The sequence below is a fragment of the Alternaria incomplexa genome (assembly GCF_024043165.1).
Source record: "Alternaria incomplexa strain BMP 0042 chromosome Unknown scaffold_7, whole genome shotgun sequence".
Taxonomy (NCBI): domain Eukaryota; kingdom Fungi; phylum Ascomycota; class Dothideomycetes; order Pleosporales; family Pleosporaceae; genus Alternaria; species Alternaria incomplexa.
The window spans coordinates 763,972-786,710 of record NW_026249856.1 but is presented as its reverse complement, the minus strand read 5'-3'; the positions used below and the strand labels follow the sequence as shown (position 1 = coordinate 786,710).

The 22,739-nt window shown below is 52.5% G+C and overlaps 10 protein-coding genes across 10 annotated transcripts; 3 read left to right on the top strand and 7 right to left on the bottom strand.

Annotated features, from left to right (window-relative positions):
* Nucleotides 1-3,192: 3,192 nt before the first annotated feature.
* J4E90_005454 (uncharacterized protein) lies at nt 3,193-5,043 on the bottom strand (the record flags this gene model as incomplete). Its single annotated transcript, XM_051435007.1, has 1 exon — nt 3,193-5,043. The coding sequence occupies one exon, from the start codon at nt 5,041-5,043 to the stop codon at nt 3,193-3,195; it is 1,851 nt and encodes a 616-aa protein (XP_051291031.1).
* Nucleotides 5,044-6,180: 1,137 nt separating this feature from the next.
* On the bottom strand, nt 6,181-7,308 carry J4E90_005453 (uncharacterized protein; the record flags this gene model as incomplete). The annotated part of the gene is made up of 3 exons (XM_051435006.1): nt 6,181-6,396; nt 6,453-6,712; nt 6,762-7,308. 3 exons carry the CDS (start codon nt 7,306-7,308, stop codon nt 6,181-6,183), a joined length of 1,023 nt encoding a protein of 340 aa, XP_051291030.1.
* Nucleotides 7,309-7,588: 280 nt separating this feature from the next.
* Nucleotides 7,589-11,046, top strand: J4E90_005452 (uncharacterized protein; the record flags this gene model as incomplete). Its single annotated transcript, XM_051435005.1, has 3 exons — nt 7,589-7,683; nt 7,740-10,695; nt 10,747-11,046. 3 exons carry the CDS (start codon nt 7,589-7,591, stop codon nt 11,044-11,046), a joined length of 3,351 nt encoding a protein of 1,116 aa, XP_051291029.1.
* Nucleotides 11,047-11,459: 413 nt separating this feature from the next.
* Nucleotides 11,460-12,122, bottom strand: J4E90_005451 (uncharacterized protein; the record flags this gene model as incomplete). The annotated part of the gene is made up of 1 exon (XM_051435004.1): nt 11,460-12,122. One exon carries the CDS (start codon nt 12,120-12,122, stop codon nt 11,460-11,462), a length of 663 nt encoding a protein of 220 aa, XP_051291028.1.
* Nucleotides 12,123-12,575: 453 nt separating this feature from the next.
* J4E90_005450 (uncharacterized protein) lies at nt 12,576-13,282 on the bottom strand (the record flags this gene model as incomplete). The annotated part of the gene is made up of 3 exons (XM_051435003.1): nt 12,576-12,983; nt 13,044-13,140; nt 13,194-13,282. The coding sequence occupies 3 exons, from the start codon at nt 13,280-13,282 to the stop codon at nt 12,576-12,578; spliced, it is 594 nt and encodes a 197-aa protein (XP_051291027.1).
* A 567-nt stretch (nt 13,283-13,849) lies between these two features.
* TOA2 (Transcription initiation factor IIA small chain (TFIIA 13.5 kDa subunit)) lies at nt 13,850-14,306 on the bottom strand (the record flags this gene model as incomplete). The annotated part of the gene is made up of 3 exons (XM_051435002.1): nt 13,850-13,996; nt 14,056-14,203; nt 14,260-14,306. The coding sequence occupies 3 exons, from the start codon at nt 14,304-14,306 to the stop codon at nt 13,850-13,852; spliced, it is 342 nt and encodes a 113-aa protein (XP_051291026.1).
* Nucleotides 14,307-14,525: 219 nt separating this feature from the next.
* On the top strand, nt 14,526-15,325 carry VMA16 (H(+)-transporting V0 sector ATPase subunit c''; the record flags this gene model as incomplete). The annotated part of the gene is made up of 5 exons (XM_051435001.1): nt 14,526-14,583; nt 14,630-14,664; nt 14,717-14,808; nt 14,860-15,171; nt 15,223-15,325. 5 exons carry the CDS (start codon nt 14,526-14,528, stop codon nt 15,323-15,325), a joined length of 600 nt encoding a protein of 199 aa, XP_051291025.1.
* A 312-nt stretch (nt 15,326-15,637) lies between these two features.
* Nucleotides 15,638-17,979, top strand: J4E90_005447 (uncharacterized protein; the record flags this gene model as incomplete). The annotated part of the gene is made up of 6 exons (XM_051435000.1): nt 15,638-15,973; nt 16,027-16,067; nt 16,116-16,153; nt 16,202-16,423; nt 16,473-17,343; nt 17,397-17,979. 6 exons carry the CDS (start codon nt 15,638-15,640, stop codon nt 17,977-17,979), a joined length of 2,091 nt encoding a protein of 696 aa, XP_051291024.1.
* Nucleotides 17,980-18,328: 349 nt separating this feature from the next.
* On the bottom strand, nt 18,329-18,942 carry J4E90_005446 (uncharacterized protein; the record flags this gene model as incomplete). Its single annotated transcript, XM_051434999.1, has 2 exons — nt 18,329-18,816; nt 18,870-18,942. The coding sequence occupies 2 exons, from the start codon at nt 18,940-18,942 to the stop codon at nt 18,329-18,331; spliced, it is 561 nt and encodes a 186-aa protein (XP_051291023.1).
* A 1,867-nt stretch (nt 18,943-20,809) lies between these two features.
* Nucleotides 20,810-21,433, bottom strand: J4E90_005445 (uncharacterized protein; the record flags this gene model as incomplete). The annotated part of the gene is made up of 1 exon (XM_051434998.1): nt 20,810-21,433. The coding sequence occupies one exon, from the start codon at nt 21,431-21,433 to the stop codon at nt 20,810-20,812; it is 624 nt and encodes a 207-aa protein (XP_051291022.1).
* Between the last annotated feature and the right edge of the window lie 1,306 nt (nt 21,434-22,739).

Genomic DNA, 22,739 nt, shown 5'->3' with positions numbered 1-22,739 from the left:
ACGCCGTTCATCAACACAACAACGCGACAAAACAATTACATCAGTCTAGTCGCGTACCACATCTCTAAACCCAGTACTACTGGCCATTCTTCGCTCCATGCTGTGCGCTAGGGTCCTTGTATCCTCCAGTCAGAACCTCCATGCTCGAGGTGGCGCTTCGATTGAGCGCAGTGTTACGAATCTGGTGTGAATGCTCGATGTACACGACAGATTCATCGGGGCGAGTGTAAGACCCTGACGACACCGTCCAAGGGCTCTGAGGCAACACCATAGTGGGCTCTGGGTGCTCGATTAACAGAACACTCATAGTGATTTGAGAGGAAGACGATGACTTACGAGGCATGCCGCCCAGAAAGGCGTTGATATCAGCAGCTGAACTTCCATCGCTTCCACTTGCAGAGACACGTGCGCTGGTAGACTTTATGGAAGACGAAGTGTTGGGAGCCATTGTATGATACGAGATAGTGATGAAGAGGGTTCGATATCTCTGGAAGGGTGCTCGATTGCTTGTGTGTTCATCGCTCTAGCTTGCGAAGATACGGTCTCTATATATTGGTCCTTTGGGAACTTCTCTCCCTCACAGTTTGGGGGTCTCTGCTACGATGTCATCAACTGAAGGGTCTCACCACACATGCCATCGTGGCACCTGTTCTAAGGCTAGGACTACGGTATAATGGGTTCTACTCAGGGTCTCATCTACTCCCGATACCGCTGAAGCTAGACTTTACGAGCAGAGAACAAGGCGACAGCAGTGTCAAAGTATCTCTGATTGCATAGCGAGGGTCTCATTGTTTTTGAATTACAGTAAGTGATCTGAACCTGATTGGGCTAAGCTGGCCATACTGAGCCGATGCTGCTAGGTCTCCTTTCACCGCCAAGGAGAAGTCAGGTTCTAACCTAGTTATCCCTACGAGTAAAATTGGGGGTCTCATCTACTGGACTTGGCGGATGACGCTCGCTGTGATCGAGGCTGTCAACTGCGCACGCACCCACCTCTAACAAGGCTGTGACTGTAACCACCGGTCAGGCAGCCAACCGGGCTACAGGTCGAAGATAACGCCCTCGTATCTTTTCTTTTTTCCACCAGCGCATGCATGGCTGTTAGGAGCGTGCTCATACGGTGTTCAGAAGGACCTTCAGATGTCCACATAGCCGAAAAGTGGCTGTCCCCGTCCTCCTAACTCGATGTACAGGTCAAGGAGGTCAGAACACTCGCCTGAACATGAGGAAGCGGTGTAATTGTGGCGTCTGTACTCGGGATTCTAGACTGTTACAGTAGATTGGGCTGAGGAGAGGCAATCATACAAGCTCTACGACGGATGTCGGGGGACACCACCTGGGCAGCCACGTTACCGGGAACCGACCGATGTTGAAGCGCCAGAGGCAAAGAGAAGCGGCAAGATGACGCTAGTGAGGGGGTCTCATTGAATCCAAGAAGATATGATTGGACCGTAGCCAACGGCTGAAAATGGAGGCGGGGGTCTCAGAATATGGCGTGTGAGGCTGAGGTGAAGGACTTGGCGATCGGCAGAAGCTGCGCCCGCTGAGACCCCCTTGCATCCTCGACCCCACCTTATACAGCTCAACTTTTCTCTATAAAGGCCTTCGGCAACCCGCACTTTGCGACTCAAAGGGAAGGACCGTTTTTAGGCTAAGGCCCTCACTCGTTGGGACTGTGTTCAAGGTCGCTGACGAATCTTTGTCTCAACTCCGGTAAGCATCTGTATCTCTTACCCACGTAGCGTTTACTTCAACGTGTGACTTACAATCATCAGTATCGATAATTTCTCCAAAATCCACGTAGCGCGAGGCTACCGTCTCGCGCTGTCCCAATCCCGACAGACCACTATGATCATCTAAACTACTGTTCCCGGCTCCTCCAACAATTTCCAGACGAACTTTTCTCGGCAGATCAATTAGAATTGAGTAACTTAGGCTACGACCATGCTATCGAGCGCTTCAATTCGCCGAATTTTGCAGCTATGAGCCCTAGCTCCGCTATTCCCTCACCTTGTCTCCCTACAACACTACAGCCTTTGATGGTAGACCTCGTCAAACACCTGCCAAATCAGACCACATCGTCTATCAGCATCTCCCCATCGTCAGAATCTTCTGCTACAGCAGGCGAAAAGGGTCGACATGCCGACCAGATGCACAAGAGATACAGGTGCAATCGCTGCTCAGCCGGTTACGACCATCGGAAGAACCTACGCGAACACAAACAAACGAAGCATCAGCGCATACGATACTTCTGCGACGTGGAGGGCTGTAGAAAGAGTGTGGCACAGAAAAAGAACCTTGCACGACACAAGGCCGGCAAACATGGAATTCCGGTGACGCTTTAGATGCGAAACAACAACAAAGTATTGATAACATGGGAATTAGAGGAAGAGGTAATGCCATCCGGTTGTATATTGACGAGCCAAGCTCGCTCTGTACACTTTTGGCATGAGCGCGGAAGTCGCATCCGCATCTCGTGAGCTCGGGGGGTTTAATGATCTTCCTCAAATTGTCAGTGCATTTACGGGCGGGAGTGTTCCGTAAGCATGTTGTTTCCTTTGTAAGAAAAGATAGAAAAGATCTGGTCAAAACAATTTTTATTCTTTCGGTGGACACTGGCAGAGGGGAGTTACCAGATTTGGCTGCTTTATTATACCCATTTCTTGTTCTCGGATCTATAGTCATCTTAATGAAATAATCGTTTTTTCTTTGGGATGCACGCGCAACAACTTACAGTATCGCTAATTAGAGCCTGCTGAAACACGTGAACATATTATTAACCTCTCCTAAAAGCTCTACATCTCGGATTGCAGTCGAGGGTGCACATAAGTATTGATAGATTCCAAATCTGGAGTCTAAATCGAGGTGTCATAGTTGGAAAAGAATGCCGCGCGACATTGCACGAGGATGGAATACTGCGTATACCTAGTGATCTGAGAGAGCCCTGGTGAAGTTCACGACGCATGTAGCTGGCATATGCGGTCTAGCGGCTTTAGTGAGACCATTCTTCCCTCACGGATATCCGATCAGATATCGACAACAACAATGACAAGGCTCCCATAGTCATCACATCTTTCCGCTTGCACCATACTACATTAACATAGTTCCCATCTTTGGTGTCTCCATAGTATCATTCATCCTCCTCGTCAAATCCTGCGGAGTAAGTCCTACAACCTGGGGGGCTATTCCTCATTAGCTCGATATCATTTCGTCAGTGATGGAGCCCAACTTACCAACATAGGACGGTCTGACAACGTCTTTACCAGTGACTCTCTTGATGTCTTCAAAGACGACGTCCATGGGAAGAAACATTCCTTGTCCGGTACCAGTCACCCCGAAGAGTAATCCAAGCTGCGTGCCTGATCCTTCGTGTAATACTATACTGCCATTGTCAACAAGCTCGCAGAAGTCATTCCTCTCGTCATTACTAACCACACCAAAACATGTTCCCACGCTCTTCGCATCTATACCATAAGCAACCGAGATCTCCTCGTCTGCATCAGAGTTGATGATAATCATACAAGCGTTAATGGTACCGGCCGTCCAGCCACTCGTGCGCCCGTACTTGGCAACGTGCACTTCTTCTTTGTTGACATTGAAGGTTGACCATTGCCTGCACCGCTGCTTTGGGACAAGTTTCGTCTTGGTAGAGTAAACATCAGGCAGACTGTTGGTAACGTCGCGTTTTTTTGTATCGTCCATACGAATCAACGCCCAGTCGAGTGGAAAGACGACCTCCGGTTGCAACGCCTCCTTCTTGTCTTTGGATCGGCCAGTGTCCAGATCTGAGGTGTACCTGGTGGCCTCGATAGTTCGACGGCCTGAACCTGCGTAAACGTAGCCAATACGCCGGTCGAAGCTTTCACACTTCTTGTGCTCTTCATCCTTCTCTTTGTGCAACATCTTGCATTCCAAATCTCCATCAGCAGCGTAAGTACGGTAAAGTGTGATCTGTCTTTGCAGCATTTCGAGGTAGCCGTGATGGTCGAGCGTCGCTGGCGATACCATGAGTTGAGGTACGTTGGTCAAGGTCTTGTTATTAATACCCATAGCCTTGTTGGTCGTGTTGGAGACTACTGCGTAAGGGTCAGTTTGTATGTTATTAGTTGATAATGAGTTATTACCGTTGTCAAGTCGTGCATCGCGGACGCCGTGCCAGCTCGTTATTCCGCATCGAACTCCGCCGGACAGAGTCACAGATCCACCCAAGGTACTGCAACCTCTGTCATCGTTCGCAATTCCAAGAGAACATCCCATATCGGCTTTTTTGGTGTAGGATGAAACGTTGACGCTGTCGGTCAAGCTATTTCGCCTCTTCGCCCCCAGCGTCGTCATACCACACAGTATTTCGATGCCGAAGTCTGGAGCTCTCTTGGCAATGTCAGCCATCATCGAAGGTACCACGATATCGAACCATTTGGGATCGCGCGCAGTTGGTGTAGTGATGACAATTGTTGGTGAACACTCCTGGCGATCGTCGATCAATCCTCGATGAAGAATATCCACTGAGAGCCATTCATGCTTGCTCAGCAAAGACAGGACATCTGGAAAGATCGCTTCCCATTTCCGGCGTATAATGTACTCGTCATGGCGGATAGGGAAAGACATCATGCCGGAGGGGTGCCTTGCTCGATAGTCTATGCACTCGATTTGGACATCCTCCGTCCAAGAATTATCGCGGAAGCTGGCTCTAATCTTAATTATCGCATCTTCAATCTCATGACGAGCGTGCTTCAACATGTCGACCCGTATCAAGAGCGTCAAATGCGCTATATTGTCGTTCTCCTCAGTAGCATCCCGAGGAATTCGAAACGCAAAGTAAAACTCGGTAGTTCCCCTGAGTAAGCCACGTGCTATGAGGATATCCTGAACATCATGCAGTATCTCATATGAGCCTGGTATCATCCATCTCGCATCAATGTCGGTGTCCATCGGCAGAGGTGCAAGTGTCGGCCAGCCCATACGATATGGAACGTGTCCGGGGTCCATCTCTTTGCGAATTTCTTCGTCGGTACGAGATGTATAGCGCCTGCGTTGGGACATGGTGGGAAGTAGTCGATGAGTTAATGTACTTCTTTGGAGATGGTCGCGGCCTAGGTATGCTGTAAACTGCTTTTGCCTCGTACGAAGAAGAAGTTCGATAGGCTGGCTGGAGTCTACGTTAATATTTGACTGTGGGATTACAAGATCTCAAAGGCGATGTAGCTGCCTGGGCTTTCTGTGAAGATACACTCTGTGAGACGCTGTTATTTGATATTCTCCATATAGGGTGCTGGGAGTAGTGGCATCCATGGTACTGCGATGACACAGAGCGAGACGAGCCACTCATGACTCCGGAAATACATAACCACCACATACGCAAAGGTGATCCTCATTAAATGAGAGAGATCGCAATCCTCAGACTCTGGCGTAGTGGTAGAAGCTGTGTAAAGCAGAGCATAGGCCTGTGAAAGAGAAATTCGGCCCAAGCCAGTGTGTACCATGGTTACACGACTTGCGATGTCGTATTGAGCACTCACATATTTTAACTCGAATAAAGCACTGGACCGAGGATTCAGCGCGATCCGTTACATCATGAACCGACTATGGAACGTATCAACCTCATAGAGACCTGTCACCCTTCACGGATATCTGGTCAGAGACCAACAACGACAAGGCTCCCCGGCTTACCACATGGTATCGAGGCTGCAACCCTTCTTTCCCGCGTCGTGTCCCTATTCTCGATATTTCGATCATCTACTCATCAGTTTCCTGGCCCATATCCCCTAGATAGCGGATAGCTACTTCCAAATCTAGCCTCTACTCGAAGGCGAGGTTGGCATCCGACGTATCCGAAATAGTACCAGTCGACCCCATTACGACCACGCAGGCGTTTTGCACCTCTCTGTCCGCTGCGATAAGCCCCCTGTCGCATCGGCTCGTAGCCCAGGTCTACATCAAACTAAGAGAGAGGAAATTAGCATTGTGTCACTAAATAGTTCTAGCCTCGTGAGGAGACGAGAAACATGTCGATAGTCGCAGGCCTGCTGCAGTAATATATAGTAATGGTTCAGTAATATTTTGGGGGTATCTAGTAGGTAAATGGGAGGATATATGTTCAACGGCCAAGTCGGATAATAATGGTGGTGCGAGAAGCTCTTTCGTGCAACAGCCAGTGTTATACGCGCGAAATCCACTTGCTCAACTCACTGATGGCTCGTCAGCCTGGTCGTCGGAGTCGTCGGATATCTCGATGAGGTCTTCGGCGTCGCGCCTAGGCCTCTTCTTGCTGGCTTTGCCGCCGGAGCCAACGGCGTCGAGGAACTCGTTGTTGTCGATCTTGGACTGGAGTTTGGGCGCGGATGCAACGTCTGCGAGGAAGAGGCGGTCGTTGTACGCATCGAAGGCTCGCTCGTCCTACAGCATGATTAGCTCGTCACCAGCGAGATGGAGCGCAAGACAGAAGGACGTACGTTCTCGTCGTAGTAGTCGAGCCTCAGCCACTGCTCTTGGTTGGTCGACTTCATGAAGGCCTGAGTCAGCTCTGCGGCAGTGTCACCACCCGTCTTCTTGACTTGGGCGAGGAAGGCCTTTGGTTCGGCGACCTTGGCGCCTTCCTGCGACTCCTTCTCGCGGCGGCGCTGGACAGCTTCTAGCTGGGCGGAGGCGTCGATCTGGTGGAACTGAGTTCGGAGCTGGACGAGGCCGTTGCAGCGTGTGAGGTGGAGTTCGTCTGCGCCGCGTCAGTCTTGAAGCGAGGGTTGTTGTCGCGTGCTACTTACTGTCGCGGAAGGTGCCGAGCATGTAGCTGGTGCCCTTGCCGTCGTCGTGCATGATCTGGCCACCGAACGTCTGGGTGTTGAGGACGTGGCCCTTCTCGTTGGCGTCCTCGAAGTGGGTGACGTACTCCTCGAAGTTGTCGTCGTCCTCGGTCGCAATGGGCGCTGCGGGGGCTCCTCCCTCGCCGCCGGCGCCAGGGCGGTTGGTGCTGCGCGGCATAGTGCGCTCAAAGCCGGAGGCGATACCGAAAGCCTTCTGGCCAAAGCCCTTGGTCTTTCGCATGGCCTCGCCCCAGCGCACGCCGGCGACGCGGTTGTAGTTGCGGTGGATGTTGACGGGCACGTCGACCTCAATGAAGCCCGACTCTTTCTTGAGGCGCAGCTGCGAGGGCTGGCTCTCGGTGGCCTTGGTGAAGGGCTGGTCGGGCGGGCGGTTCAGGTACTGCAGCACGTACAGCTGCTGCTCGGCCATCTCGGGGGTGATGTAGACGTCGTACTCGGCCACGACGGGGTCCTCGTCTTCGATATCCATGGCCGCTGAGTTGGCCATTGTGTTAGCGGAGTCTGGCTTGGTGTTGTGGGGAGCGAGGGCTGAACGTACAGGCCATTTTAAGTGGGCGCGTCGGGGCTGCAAGCAAAAAGAGTCGCGGTCACCCAAAGTTCTAAAAGTCCAAAAGTTCCAAAAGTCACGGCCGCCCCGCAACGCGAAGTCGCGTGGAGCCGCGGCCCGTGCAGCTCAATGACGGAATGCATCCGATGTCTCCAGCCCGCCAACCACGATAGTTCTATTTTGTACTTTGAGCTATCCACAAGCTCTAACAGATATCGCCATGGCTTACATTGCGCCTATCCACCGGCCAAGCAGCATCCGGCATGCGCTCAAGCTCAACTTCCTCGCCCCGGACGAGGATTGCCTCGTAGTCGCGTAAGCAGTCCGCGGGTACATGCATCACTATCTATCCAATGCTAATACGATTGCAGCAAATCCAACAGACTCGAATTCTATACGCAGACGTCCGATGGATTGGCTCTCCAACACTCCAAAGCCATCTATGGCAAGGTCACCATGCTCCAGAAGCTCCGCCCAGCCCTATCGCCGACCGACCACCTCTTCGTTGGAACCGATCGATACATGTACTTCACCCTGTCATGGAACTCCGAGAAGAAACAGCTACAAACAGAGAAATCATTCGCGAGCGTGGCCGACAATGCTGCAAGAGAGTCGCAAACGGGCGAGAGATGTCACATCGATCCAACGGGGCGATTCATGACTGTCGAAGTCTACGAGGGCATTGTCACAGTCATACCGCTAGTCCAAAGGGGAAAGAAGAGGAAGCAAGAGGCTGATATCGCCCACCTGGGAGACCCTCAACCAGTCAGACTACCCGAGATGTTCGTCCGCTCGTCTGCGTTCTTGCGCCCACGGTCGTTCGACGACAAGCCCAAGATGGCTCTACTATACGAAGACACACACTCCCAAGTCAAGCTGAAGTTACGGGAACTCACCTACGCCGGCGAAGAGGTAGACCTACAGGAAGGCGAGACCTGCAAGACCGAACTGGAGCTTGGCTCGAGCCACCTGATACCCGTCGAGGAGCCTTCCCACGGCCTGGTGGTCATCGGCGAAACATCCATCGGATACTACGATGACGAAAGTGGGGAAATCCAAACCGAGCCACTGGACGAGGCGAGCATCTTTGTGGCTTGGGAACGCATTGACGCTCAGCGATTCGTGCTCGCCGATGACTACGGTCGCCTATACATGTTCATGTTGGTCTTGAGCAGCCAAGGCAAGGTCCAATCATGGAAGCTTGACGTAATCGGGGAGACATCTCGCGCATCTACGCTGGTATATCTCGACGCTGGGTATGTCTTTGTGGGATCGCATCAGGGCGATTCGCAAGTCATCAAGATTGCAGAAAAGTCGATGGAGGTCGTCCAGACATTCTCCAACATCGCGCCTATACTTGACTTCACAATCATGGATATGGGCAACAGATCTGGTGAAGGGCAAAGCAATGAATACTCTTCTGGCCAGGCGCGCATAGTAACCGGTAGTGGCGCCTATCAAGATGGAAGTCTCCGGAGCGTTAGAAGCGGAGTTGGGCTGGAGGATCTTGGTGTGTTGGGCGAAATGGAACAGATCTCTGATCTATTCAGTCTGAAATCCACCGCCTCTGCCCAGTATGAAGACACCTTACTAGTCAGCTTTGTCAACGAGTCGCGCATTTTCCGATTCGACCCGCAAGGCGAGGTAGAAGAGGTAGACGAGTTTGCTTCGCTCGCTTTGGATGAAACGACGCTAGCCGCTGCGAATATCTCACAAGGCCGTGTTGTTCAGGTTACAAACGGACGAGCCCGGATTTGCGATCTGGACGGCGGAATGATAACGTCGGAATGGATGCCAATGGGCGGTCAGGCTATCACCGCTGCTTCAATCAACGACAGTCATGTCCTTGTCTCCTTGGGAGGCGTCACTATCGTTTCTCTGAGTATGGCAGACGGTCTACAGGTTGTCAAAGAGAAGAAATTCGGTTCCGAAAGCCAAGTCGCCTGCATTGCTCTTCCTTCAGTCTCGAGCTCGATATGCTTTATCGGTTTCTGGAGCAACTCCCAACTCGCTATATGCTCTCTCGATACCCTGGAAGCGGTCAAGACGGTTCAGATCTCCGAAGACTCGGTTCCCCGCTCATTGCTACTGACACAGATATTCCCGGAACAACCGCCATCACTCTTCGCTGCATTAGCAGATGGCAATGTCGTCACATATGCCTATGATCCCTCCACACATGAGCTATCAGGAAGGAAGAGCATCGTTCTAGGCACGCGCGAAGCTAGTTTCCGTGCTCTACCTCGCGGCAACGGCCTATTCAACGTATTTGCGACATGCGAACACCCTTCCTTGATTTACTCGTCAGAAGGCCGTCTTGTATACTCCGCTGTTACAGCAGAGAAAGCGACGACAGTCTGTCCTTTCGACTCAGAAGCATACCCCGGATCTGTAGCCATCGCAACCTTAGAAGACCTCCGCATCGCTCTAGTGGACACCGAACGGACAACGCATGTACAGACACTAAAGGTCGATGAGACCGTGCGACGGATAGCATACTCACCTAGTCTGAAAGCTTTCGGTCTCGGCACTATCAAGAGGATACTCAAACATGGCGAGGAGATCATGCTGAGTCATTTCAAGCTCGTGGATGAGATCCAGTTCAAGGAGCTCGATACTTATGCGCTCAACGAAGAAGAATTGATCGAATGCGTCATCCGCTGCGAACTCCCAGACGGCTCAGGCGGGGTTGCAGAGCGCTTTGTCATCGGTACCGCATATCTGGACGACCAGAACGCGACTGCAGAACGCGGCCGCATAATTATCTTAGAGGTAACGCCTGAGCGCGTACTCAAGCTCGTCACCGAAATCGCTGTAAAGGGCGGTTGCAGGTGTCTAGCCATCTGCGAAGGCAAGATTGTTGCAGCGCTCATCAAGACTATCGTAGTATACGACGTCGAGTTCCGAACACAAAGCTCTCCTGATCTGGTCAAGCTAGCTTCATTCAGATGCTCGACTGCACCAATCGATGTTACAGTTAATGGTACCATGATCGCCATCGCTGATCTGATGAAGTCACTTGCCGTTGTCGAATATACAAAGGGCGAGGCGGGTCTACCAGACAAGCTTGTAGAGGTCGCGCGCCATTACCAGACTACTTGGGCAACAGCAGTGGCCGAGGTAGACACGAACACTTACCTCGAAAGCGACGCAGAAGGAAACCTGATGGTCTTGTACCGCGACCCAAACGGTGTGACAGATGACGACAAGAGGCGGTTGAATGTCAGCTCGGAAATGCTACTCGGAGAAATGGTGAACAGGATACGTCGAATTGACGTCCTGACAACTTCGGACGCTGCAGTCATTCCCAAAGCGTTCGTCGGCACTGTAAGTCTACCCCATCACCTTCGCCTTATGCACATACTAATTTCCTTGCAGGTCGAGGGATCAATCTACCTCTTCGGTCTCATCTCACCCGACTACCAAAACCTCCTCATGACACTCCAATCCAATCTCGGCGCTCTCGTCGCCGCACCGGGAGACATGGACTTTGCCAAGTTCCGCGCCTTCAAGAACACCGTTAGAGAGGAAGAAGAGCCCATGCGTTTTGTCGACGGAGAATTGGTGGAGAGGTTTTTGGATGTAAGCGAGGAAGTACAGAGGAAGGCCATTGAGGGATTAGGTGTGGAGCTCGAGGAAGTCAAGGGATTGATTGAGGGACTGAGACGATTACATTAATACAGGGGGACGTACATAACTAGTCGAGTTGGAATTACTCGTCGCATAGATGCAAGAAAGGCAAAAAACTACATTCGCTCCAATGTCAAGTGAAAGGAAATTAACCACCTCGTCGTTCCACCTCTTTTTCTTATCGTAACAAGTATCAGAAAGGAAAGAAAGTACCAAGTCCAGAACACCTCCGATATCGTGTCGCCAGAACAAACTCCGTGTTGAGCCGCTTTACGTGCTCCATTCCCATTATCGTACCTGAAATCCCTCGCTTTTTAAATAAACGTACATTCTCATCGTACACAACATTACTTGCATCGCCAGTTTTGAATACCCGAACGCCTGTCACCCGTATAATCGACACAATCGTGCCTTCGTAATCGGTGTCGCTGTACAAGTCGCTGTAGAAATCTCAGGACTCTTCAATCTTGTTGACCCGGACGGTTTCGTCTATATGTTCCACTGGCCTCGCCGCCAGGCTTCTGCTGGTGCTCCTGGTCGTGGTCGTCGTCTTGGTCTTGGTCGTGGTCCTGCTGCTGCTCCTCTTCGCGCGCCCGGTGGTTATACCTCTTACGGTTATTCTTCCTGGGCCTCCTCCTGAACCCGGTGTTGGGGTCCGCACCGTTTCCATTCTGATGGTGCTCCCGGTGAGGGTTCTGGTAGGGCATCCTGCCAACCCGTACGCCGTTGACCTCGCGGTGCTGATTTGTGAACGGCTCAGGCGTGCCTGCGGTGTACCCGATGTAGGAGAACTGTTCGTGGTTCCACATAGGGCCTTGGGGTTGTTCGTAGTAAGGGGGTGGTGTGACGTTGAAGTCAAACGGGTTGTGCACTTGGTTGTAGTAATGGGTGTAGCCATCGTATAGGGGGTATGGCTGATACCCGTAGAACCCAGGGCTGCAGTACGGCAGTCCCTGTGGATGTTGCGGCAGCTGGTACTGAGGCTGGGCGTTCAGACCTTGTTGGGGCGGCGTCGCAGGGGAAGAGACGCGCTCGCTCGACGCAGGGCTGGGATGCGCAAGCTGGCCGGGAACAAATTCAGCGGCCGTAGGCCTCAGAAGGGCGGGAACAGGGCTGTCCGACATTTTTGCAAGAAAGGTCGGTGTAAAAAGACTGTGAGTTGGGGCTGCTTGGGGAGTTTTAAGTTGAGGGGAGAAAGGTGCGCCGGGTTTTATATAGGGAGAGTGGGCAGCAAGCGAACCAGAAAGTGAAATACTCTGTGGCCCACCGAATGCGCACTCCAGGTGGGAAGTGAAAAGTGAAAAGGTGTGCCTCCCGGCGCGAGTTAATGTACTGTGCCGGCTCAAGCGGCGATGGACCAAGATTGTGCTGCGTTTGTTCGTGAAAGCACTGGACCCTGTTAGCAAGCTAATGGCACCCTTGCTGGGCGGCCTGTTGAGGGATTTTCAGCGATGTATCGGTGACGAAAAAGTGAGGTGTAGGAGCTCATGCGCATGCGCGGTACCGCGGTATTGGTCGTCGTCACCCAGTAGAAGGGACCCGGATTGTACAGTCGCAGCAATGGATTGGTGTCCTGTCTACTTCAATACGCCGTCTTCGTCACTGCTGTCTCCTCCTGTGTTCTTCACGCTGTTGAGTTCGACTGTGTCATCGCCTTCGCCTTCGTCGTCCCGAAAGCCCTCAGCGTTCGCGTCACCATCGCGGTCGAGAAGTGGGGCTTCTCCCGTGGTAGCTACCACACTCTTCTTCTCTGTCTCCTCCCTCATTCCGATGATCACGCTGCCAGCTACAAGCATGGCTGCCCCAAGCCACCACAACCCCGGTAGGTTCTCGCTGAAAATGATGAAACTAAGGACGGCGGTGACGATGAAGTTCGCAGACGTGTTGATGATGCTGACGCGTACGGTCGAGGAAGCGAGGGTAAGGGCACGCGTGAAGAGCCCCCACATGATCGCGTTGAAGAGGAGGTTCATGCCGAAGAAGAGCTGCGCGTTGCATTAGTCGTGTGCGGGTAATAGAAGGTAGGACAGGTGGGGAGGACGCACCCCTCGTATCGCATATTCAACAATCTTGTTTGACGCACTCAGCCCGAATGCCAGGGCTATGGAGCTCGACCAGGAGGCAGTGAGCTCTGTGGTTGTGCTACATCATCGTCAGTATGCATCGTGGGTTAGGGCGACGCGACGGTGTCTTACAGCTTTGCGAAGACGCCATTGAAAGCTGCACATGCGCCACTGGAGATGGCAAGCATCAGCCACGCTGACTTGGTTTGCGGGAGAGACATGATCGCGGCCGTACTGGGGTGCTGCGGGGAATGAGGTCGAGGTTCACGGATGCAAGTTGATGATCTGCAAGGTACGACCGGGTGCACTTCCGCGCTTAGTCAATATGGGGTAGTAGTACATGCAGGTCGCATCTTGACGCAATATATGAGGCAGGTGCTCTGTAGTGCGCATGCTACTAGGAGTCACAGTCTACTGCCCAGCTCTTCTATCGACTACCAGTCAAGAAGAGTTCACTAGAATTGCACTCCACCCCGAAGTCATCACCTGGAGTCTAGCAGAAAGGGTAAGATAGCCCAAATATGCAAAAGATCATAATTGTTCCAATTTATCAACGTTAAACCAACGCGAATCACGCATTCAGTCCCAAACTCCTATTCATGCCAGAGGTATCGTGAAAGCCTTCCAAGGCCGTTTTAGCCGTAACGCCGAAAGCATATGATGTCACAGGTCTCTGGTGAGACAGCTGCTCCAGTCGGTAGATTGCACCTTGCGCAATCGCGTTTGTCTGAACGCGATTGTCTCCTGCCTGCCTGTTGCAGTGCATCTCTGGACGCCCTTTGGGTCGTCTAGGCCTCGCCAGGACGCTTCGCGTTGCAGCTAACAATCTTGACGCGGTCGGCATGAACTTGATGGGTGTTGTCCAGCTTGAAGTTGATATCCTTAATAATAAAGGTCCATACGTCGTCGCAGAAGCGGTAGGTATCGAGATGTCCCTATGGAATTGCATGTCAGCTCACCGTGCTTCCCATTTGGTCGCCCATGCGCGACTGACCTTGAATGTCAAGCGCGACTTGACCTTCTCTGAGAGCACATCGGCGACGGCTTTGTCAAAGTTGAGGAGAATCTTCATGGCGAGCTGGGGCTCTATCCGGCGCTCGGTGATGAGGTTGTCCAGGGTGTCAGTGAGGGAGCCGCCCAGGCTGTCCTCTGTTAGCCAGCGCTCCTTGCTACGCTCCCCTTGAGTGGCATGTAGTACCTGCTTCGGCGGTAGAGCTCGTAGTACTTGGTGTTGTCGGTGGCCATGGTGCTGATAGTTGCGACGAGCTGGTGGTTTGGTCTCGGTGACGCCTGAGCGGGAGCAGTGATGAGGGCGCGCCGAGGTGGTTACTAAGCCGTTCGATGCTAGCGCGACGCGGCTTGTTCCGCCTGCATCATCGCCAGCTTCGCGGCGAGTCCATCACGACGAAGCTCCAGCCGCCTCTTTCACCATCCATCTCCGCCTCTACGACCACTAAACCCAACATGTCTCTTACTTATGGAACGGGCGGTGCGACCGCCGCCCTCGGTGTGGTGGGCTTGTGTATGTACCGCGCGCAGGGGCGTAGGCGATAGCTAACGACCTCCAGACATGCTCTTCAACAACGAAGGCGAAGCTTTCAACGTACGCTCGCGTTCCTACCAACCCAATACGGACATGGCTGATTACATCCCAGGTCGGAGCTTTCCTCGAAAGCATATCGCCATACACATTTGCTAGTGTCGGAATTGCGCTATGCATTGGTCTCTCTGTCGTAGGCTCGGCATGGTACGTCTGACTGTCAGGCACACACACGCATCGCATCTGACAATCGCACAGGGGCATCTGGACAACCGGTGTGTCCATCGTCGGTGGAGGTGTTAAGGCGCCACGGATACGAACCAAGAACTTGATCTCCATCATCTTCTGCGAAGTCGTCGCTATTTACGGTGTCATCATGGCCATCATCTTCTCCTCTAAGATGAACCAGCTCTCGGACCCTGAGCTGTTGTACTCTGGATCCAACTACTTCACCGGATACGCGCTGTTCTGGGCTGGAATAACCGTGGGCATGTGCAACCTGATCTGCGGTGTATGCGTGGGCATCAACGGAAGTAGCGCGGCCCTGGCCGATGCTGCGGACCCTGCAATGCAAGTAGCTGTCTTCCCTGGGTCTCTGCTTCGTTGCTAACTTTGTTATAGGTTCGTCAAGATCCTTACCATCGAGATTTTCGCTGCCATTCTCGGACTGTTCGGTCTCATCATTGGCCTGCTCATGCAGAGCAACGCCAAGGACTTCCAGTGAGCGAAGCTCTCGCTATTTCGCCACGGGGCACAATTATCCGATCTATATCGAACCTCGATCCCTCCTAGAAGGACGCCAAGGAGGGGTGTTTTCGAGTGCCAGCTTGTGGAGCTGGTGAAGAGGTTACTGAAGGTCATTTGTAGAGGTTGTACAATGTACATAGGAAGGGGCGCTTGTATAATGCATGTAATATGAGCGAGCATCGGCGTTAAATACCATTTATCGATTACTGTTTCCAATGTTTTTGGATGATTCCCTTGAGTGAACTGGTGAATCTGATCGACTCGGCGTGTAAGCAATGGCCCGTGCACGATGTCCACAGGGTGGGATGTCCGCTCTACTCCGCTTCGACTCAACATCAACAACATAAACATGGCCACCACAGATTCAAAGTTGAAGGCAGCGATCTTGGTAGTGTCCGAGACTGCTTCCGAAGACCCATCAACTGATAAATGCATACCAGTCCTCAAGAAGGTCTTCGGAGATCTCGGAAATGACCAATGGGAAGTCAGCGAAACCGAGATAGTACCCGACAACACTCTCGCAATCCAGAAGACTGTCAAAAATTGGACTGACGGCCCGGAGCCAATCAATCTGATCGTTACAAGCGGAGGTACTGGTTTCGCAACTAAGGATGTCACTCCGGAGGTGCGCGCCCTTATTCTCGAAATGGCCCAAGACACGCAGCTGATAGAAACAAGGCAGTTGCGCCGCTGATTGATAGACATGCTCCTGGTCTTATGTAGGTGGTTCCTCTCGATACCGTATGCGAAAGCTCACACACAACCAGACATGGCATGCTCACAACTTCCTACGCCGTCACGCCGTGTAAGTGCTTGAACGCCAAGCTGATCGTCCAGGCTAACGTTTGATCAGTTGCACTTATGGCGAGACCTGTTGCTGGAGTTAGAAAAAAGACTTTGATATTGACTCTGCCTGGATCGCCGAAAGGTGCCAAAGAGAACCTAGAGGCAGTTCTGAAGTTACTACCACATGCGTGCATCCAAGCTGCCGGTGCAGAGTCGAGACCGCTACACGTCGGTGGTGTAGAGAAGCTCGAAAAGGACGCGGGTGTTTCTTCGGGTGGCGCTACTACAGGTACGTGATGTGCCATTCACCCCAGAAACACTGCAACTTACAATGGCAGGAACTGGAAGTGGGCATCACCACCATCACCATCATGGGCACTCGCATGGTCACGGCGGCCACGCAGGCCCCAAAGCTCACACGAACCCAGAAGAGCGTCCCCAGTCCAATGATCCTTCCGCAGGACCAACTCGCAGATATCGATCATCGCCCTACCCTATGTTGGCTGTTGAAGACGCGCTCAAGCTAATCTCGGAGCAAACCCCAGCTGCTGCAGTACAGAAAGTGCCAGTAGACATGAGACTTAGTGGCTCAGTCCTTGCCGAGGATGTGAAAGCCACTGAGTCTGTCCCAGCCTTCAGAGCCAGCATCGTCGATGGATATGCAGTCAAAATCCCAGCAACTGGCAAGTTTGAGAAAGGAACTTATCCTGTTTCGATCATATCCCATGCGCAGCCTGGCGAAGTCAAGGAGCTGAAAGAAGGAGAGATTGCCAGGATTACGACTGGCGCCCCGCTTCCTCCTGGTGCTGACGCTGTGGTCATGGTTGAGGATACAGTATTGAAGAGCCTGACCGATGATGGCAAAGAAGAGAAAGAGATTGAGATACTGACTGATGAGATCAAGCCGAACGAAAATGTACGAGAAGTTGGCAGCGATGTCAAAGAGGGCGAGATAATCCTGAAGAAAGGCGAAGGTGTCACAGTCGTGGGTGGCGAATTTGGCCTGCTTGCGTCTGTGGGCACGACAGAGGTGTCTATCTACAAGAAGCCTGTCGTGGGAGTCCTGAGCACAGGGGATGAAATCATCCCACACAACAGAGAGGGCCCGCTGCGACTCGGAGAAGTGCGCGATACCAACCGTCCCACTCTCATCACTGCCGCACGAAGCCATAGGTTCGAAGTCATCGATCTGGGTATTGTCTCAGACAAGTAAGTAAAGTTGGAAAAGTACATCCGATTCATCTGTCGCTGACCAAACCCAGACCCGGCACCCTTGAGCAGAGTCTCCGTGACGCGATGCGCAAGTGCGACGTTATCATCACCTCTGGTGGCGTCTCAATGGGCGAACTCGACTTACTCAAACCAACCATCGAGCGCTCTCTCGGCGGCACGATCCACTTCGGCCGTGTCAACATGAAGCCAGGTAAACCCACCACCTTCGCCACTGTACCCGTCAAGGACAATGATGGGAACCCTGTCACCAAGTCGATTTTCTCGCTTCCTGGCAATCCAGCTTCAGCCGTCGTGTGTTTCCATCTCTTCGTTCTGCCTGCATTGCACCAGCAAGCTGGAATTAAACCACTCGGACTACCAAGGATCAGAGTAATACTGGACGAAGATGTGAGAATGGACAAGGGTCGTCCAGAATATCATCGTGCACTTGTTGTGACGAAAGAGGATGGGTTGCTATACGCCAGCTCAACAGGCGGGCAGAGGAGTAGCCGCATCGGCAGCTTCAGAGGTGCGAATGCGCTGCTTTGTATGCCACAAGGCGAAGGTAGCTTGAAGAAGGGAGAGAAGGTCGAGGCGCTACTCATGGGGAAGCTGGGCGAGGTGGAACGATGATAGACATGTTTGTCGCAATATTGTAGGATGAAAATGCACGTGCATTATATCTATTACATCTCAGAAAGTGTTCCACATCAACCACCTAAGTGTTGTTCCCTTCCCAACCGTCGTCGCTACATAACCGAATATCTAAGCCGAGACAAAGGAAAGAGAGTCCTGAAGGGTATTCGCAACTGCCGAAATGAACAAAGGAGATTGGGCTAAAACCCAAGGATCGGTACCAGGCGTGAGCTCAACATTACCCTGTCCCATCATCACCGTGCCTGCCTGTACCCGCAAAAACACCGACGCTAAAGTGGAAAGACGATACGAAAGACTTTTTTTGAGTTTGTGTGTGTGTGACTCCTCATGCGGGACCGTGGCTGGACTTTGGCTTCAAGTCCTCCATCATGACACTGCCTCTGAGGGATCCGGCGCTCGACGCCAGTGCCTTGCGGTACGCGTTGGTTTGGGAGAACTGCTCCTCGTAGTGCTCCTTCAGCTTGCGCTGTCTCTTCTCCCTCTTGTACATCCAGAATATAGTGGAAGCCAGGCCTGCGATGATCAAGGTGAAGACAGCTGTGAGGACACCGCCGACTATTGCCGTTTCCTTCTTTTCTTTTGAGCAGGTCTTAGGAGGTGGGGCAGTGGTTGCGACGGCCGCTGTGGGTTCATTGGTCGGGCTCGGGGTCTGGAGTTGGAGGGTTGCGCTGAAGGTTGTTGTGATTTGGGGTGCGTCTTCGTTGTTGCAGCAGCTCTTCGTGTCGTCGGCGCCGCGGCAGCAGTATGTTCCAGAGTCGCATGTTTGTAGTTGCCATGCTTTTACTGGCTTGAGACCAAGGAAGTCGTTGGAAACTAAAGTGAGTTAGTTGGAGAACATACGATGAGTCAGATGTCTGTGAACTTACCACCAGGGCACAAGTCTTGTTGGCATGCTGCATCTTTTCCTTCTTTGTCTGTACAGCCTCGAGAGAAGATCATACCGATCGACTCGTTTGTTGTTCCCATACACAACCCATTACTCATGCAGATGTCGGTGGACGCGCAGCATCCGCTGTGATTGGCGCTAGGGTTGCATGGCGTGTATGTTTTGTCGAGTGCTGTACCGTCAACGGCATAACATTGCTGACTCGTAGCAACTGCGATCAAGGTCGCGAAGACCGTAAGGAGGGACCGACTCGACACCATATTAGACAAAAGACGGTATAAAACAAGTAAAGGAGTGACTGGTTGCAAAAGCAAGTGATCGCGATGAACTGAAGATATGTGATGAGCGAACTGGATGTGTGGAGAACCTAAGGATGTTTTAGAGCATTAATGTATCCCATATGCTGTCGACAGGACATGCAGGTCCATATTTAGTCTCTAGCCCTACATTCGCAATGTTATGCGGCGAAGCCCTGTACAACCTTCTTCAGCTGGCAAAGCCGATGGTTACAGGGTAGACCCCGCCGACATCTGAAACTGGACAATCAAACCTGGTCTTCGAAAGACCCATGGACCCGTATACGGAGGCATGGGTGACGCAGCTAACAAGCAGTTCGAGGCAAGTGTAACAGCCTCGACGTTGGAAGCAGTGGTACAAAGACGACAAAGTCTATTTCGTTACGGCGCGACGGCGCTTCCTCCTTCACTTGCTTCAAGGGATGCGCTCATTCAGACCCACGTACGCGAACGTGGCGCTTGCTGATGCGCGCCTCGCTTTTTGCTTTGTCACTTGACAACGGGTCGTTCAGTAATGCTTTTGCTCGCGTTTAGCCGCATGAGGTAGGTAGTGAAAGAGGACGGGAGGCTCGTAGCAAATGAAGAGTCGAGGCGATGATGCGCCAGGTGTGGTGGAAGGTTTGAGATGCGAGGCGGAGTAGGCCACGGCCAGCTTCTGATAGGTCAAGTGCCGCTTAGTTCAGCACCACAGACCCCTTTTCGGCACGTACCTGCATTTCCACCATCGAACTCTCTTTGCCATCGCTGCGACATATCACCGTTGACAACGGCGCCGCGAGCGCCCCGAGCTGTCAATCGCGGGGATGTGGTAGCAAGCATCAATCGTTCTCTCGGTCGGTCAATAGGTCAGATGCTATCAGTCTCGCCGACCCAGAAACAATCCATCACATCGGTGGCGTCTATCTCCATCATTCCAAGGTTCTTCTCGATGGAGATTACTCAGCGCAATGACCTCTTCGACCGTTGCCTGTTTTGACTGTTGGAGGATCGCCCACGATCTCGAGCTCGCCTGTACCCGGTGCGTGCAGATCTGGGCATCCTGGCCTGCGGCACCACCCAGAGTTTTTACCTGTTGGCGGCGCCGGCATGGCCTCCGCGTGATGACGAACTACGGCTGTAAATTAAAACACACAGTCTTCAGGTGCCTCATCTCTCAAAATTCCACCGCCCAGTGTACTTGCCTACTGCCCAATCTGGCGCTCACGTCATCTTGCGACCAGCCTTCCGGACCCTTTTGAGGTTGGATCGGGCAGGGTGACATTAGCAACAACGTCTATTCAAGCACGGTCGACGGACCAGGGATGCAACGTGGGGTGTTCGGAGTATTCGGAGGCTGCAATGAAGATCTATGGACGACGATGGACCGACCCGACCACATCCTCTATCACGGTCCACGTCACGATCGCAAGACGCTTCATTCAGCCCTGTTGACGTTCAGCCACCGCAGGCTTACTAGCACGGCTGTCGCGCGCGGACACCGGAAGCCTACCAGTGAACACTCGCGGAGTCTCTAAGCAATGGTACACTTCCCAGGAACTTTACTGTCTTTCCGGTCCGTCTTCAGGCATCTTCGTAGCCCAAGCCAGCAGCCCCAGCTATCAGATCGCGAAATGACAACCCTGACTTAGCCATCCAGCTCTTTGAGCAAGTCCTCTATCCTCCTTATCTGATTGCGCGGACCTCCATCAACCACCACCCATTCCAATAAACTTTCTTTCGCCATCTTTGCCCAACGTCTGGCATCTCCCATCATTCCATGACCTGCGTACACGTACGCCAGTCTCTCGTAGTCCTGGGCGAGCAGAGTATCCAAACCCTCTCGTTGACTAATCTCCATAACTTCTTTCTCCCAAGCAACAATTTGCTGGGCATCGTAGGTTTCTGCCGTCAAGTTCTCCAGCATCTTCCGGAGTTGGGCGAATCTCGCACGGCGCTGGTCACTACCAGCCACGTCGTATTGCGAAGCAGTGCAAAGAGAGCAAGTGCACCTGAAGTTCCAGCCTTCCTGATAGAGTGCTTGTCTGTCGGCGTGCTTCAAGTCGATTTTGCCATAGGAGATACCGATCTCTTCCCCAGCGGCGATGTCCCGTTGAGCTTTGATCTCCATCGACAGAGTCTTCGGAACAAAGCGCGCGTGCGCATTAGGCTGGCACGCGTGATTGATCCGGGCAACGGAAGGGAAGAGACACATGTAAGCGTCGTCTACTTCGCCATCAGCGAGCTGGCATGCGAAAGCATTGGTCTTCATGATGTTTTCAACTTTGCTGCCATCCAGACTCTGATCTAATGCGAGCACCGAGTTCCGATCTGCCCGAGGTAATCGATCAAGTGCGGCACTGAAGAGTGTTTGGCCTTGCGCACGCGTAACCTGCGTAGGAAAATGCGAGCTCGCGATGATACGTGCAGTATCGAGTAATATCGTTTCTCCTTTCTTCAAAGCCTTTGTGGTGATTAGGCCTTTGCCCTTGCCCGGGAAGGCCCGAACTTCGAGACCATCATCCAAGCTCTGATGTTCCCCGTTCAGAGCTAGGAAGGCTGCAGATATCGCATTTGCAGCTACAGGTCTTGCGATAATGCTCAAAGCATGTCCGCCTCTTGTTTCGGAAGTTGTGTACGTGCAATATTTCCTCTGCTTCCCTTGAGCACAGGCTGGATCGTGCGACCACGGTAAGTGCTGAAGGGGCGTCTCTTTCGGCAATGGTTCTGTATTGCCGGTGGTGTAAGGACAATGTGGTAATTGGAGTGGCAGTTGAGCTTGGACCGCGAATTGATGCGGCGCGTTTGGGCATTGCGGTGACGCATAGGCGTACAACCCAAATGCGCATGTCGCGAACGACAAGACCAGAATTCGCATACAACTCATGATGGTAATGGAATGTCTACGGAACGCATCACGGAAAGCGGTTGAGATGTCTACTTCTCTCCTCGCGTCTGTAACACTTCTGAAACAGGAATCGCTGGGCAGTTGCGTCTTGCGCACAACATATTCTGTGATACCTCAAAGCCCAACATCTCGACTTCATCACGACATACTTCTGTCAAATTTCTCGTCATCTCGTGCCTGAACACTTCGTGGGATGGTGGTGAGCAAGTTGAAGCGGACCCATGACTCGACAACGCCTACCAATCCATTTGAGGACGCGCCAGCAACGCCACCTATCTCGACAGGGCCACGATCAGCACCGTGCCATTCGAAACAGCACCACACCACCACATATCGTTCTTTTGATCTTCAGGGCGAACAGATCAGTGCACGCTATGCGGCTGAAGCCGAGAAGGCCACGATGGGGCCCAGCCTGCTGATTAACTCATCTCCACACCAGCACATCCTCGTCATACTTTGACGTGATGGCACACGGCTGTCAGGCTGTTTCATATCGCGGATCGTGCCACAGGTTGCCGGATGCCGTGCCACCAGTTGTCGCACAGTACGAACTCTACGAGATTGGTTAAATCACAATAAGAGTACGAGGGCTTTTTGAGGTAGTGACAGGTGACACCCAGACATCGACGAGGATGGGCCTGGTTACTTAAAGGGGCATATTCATGTGTTC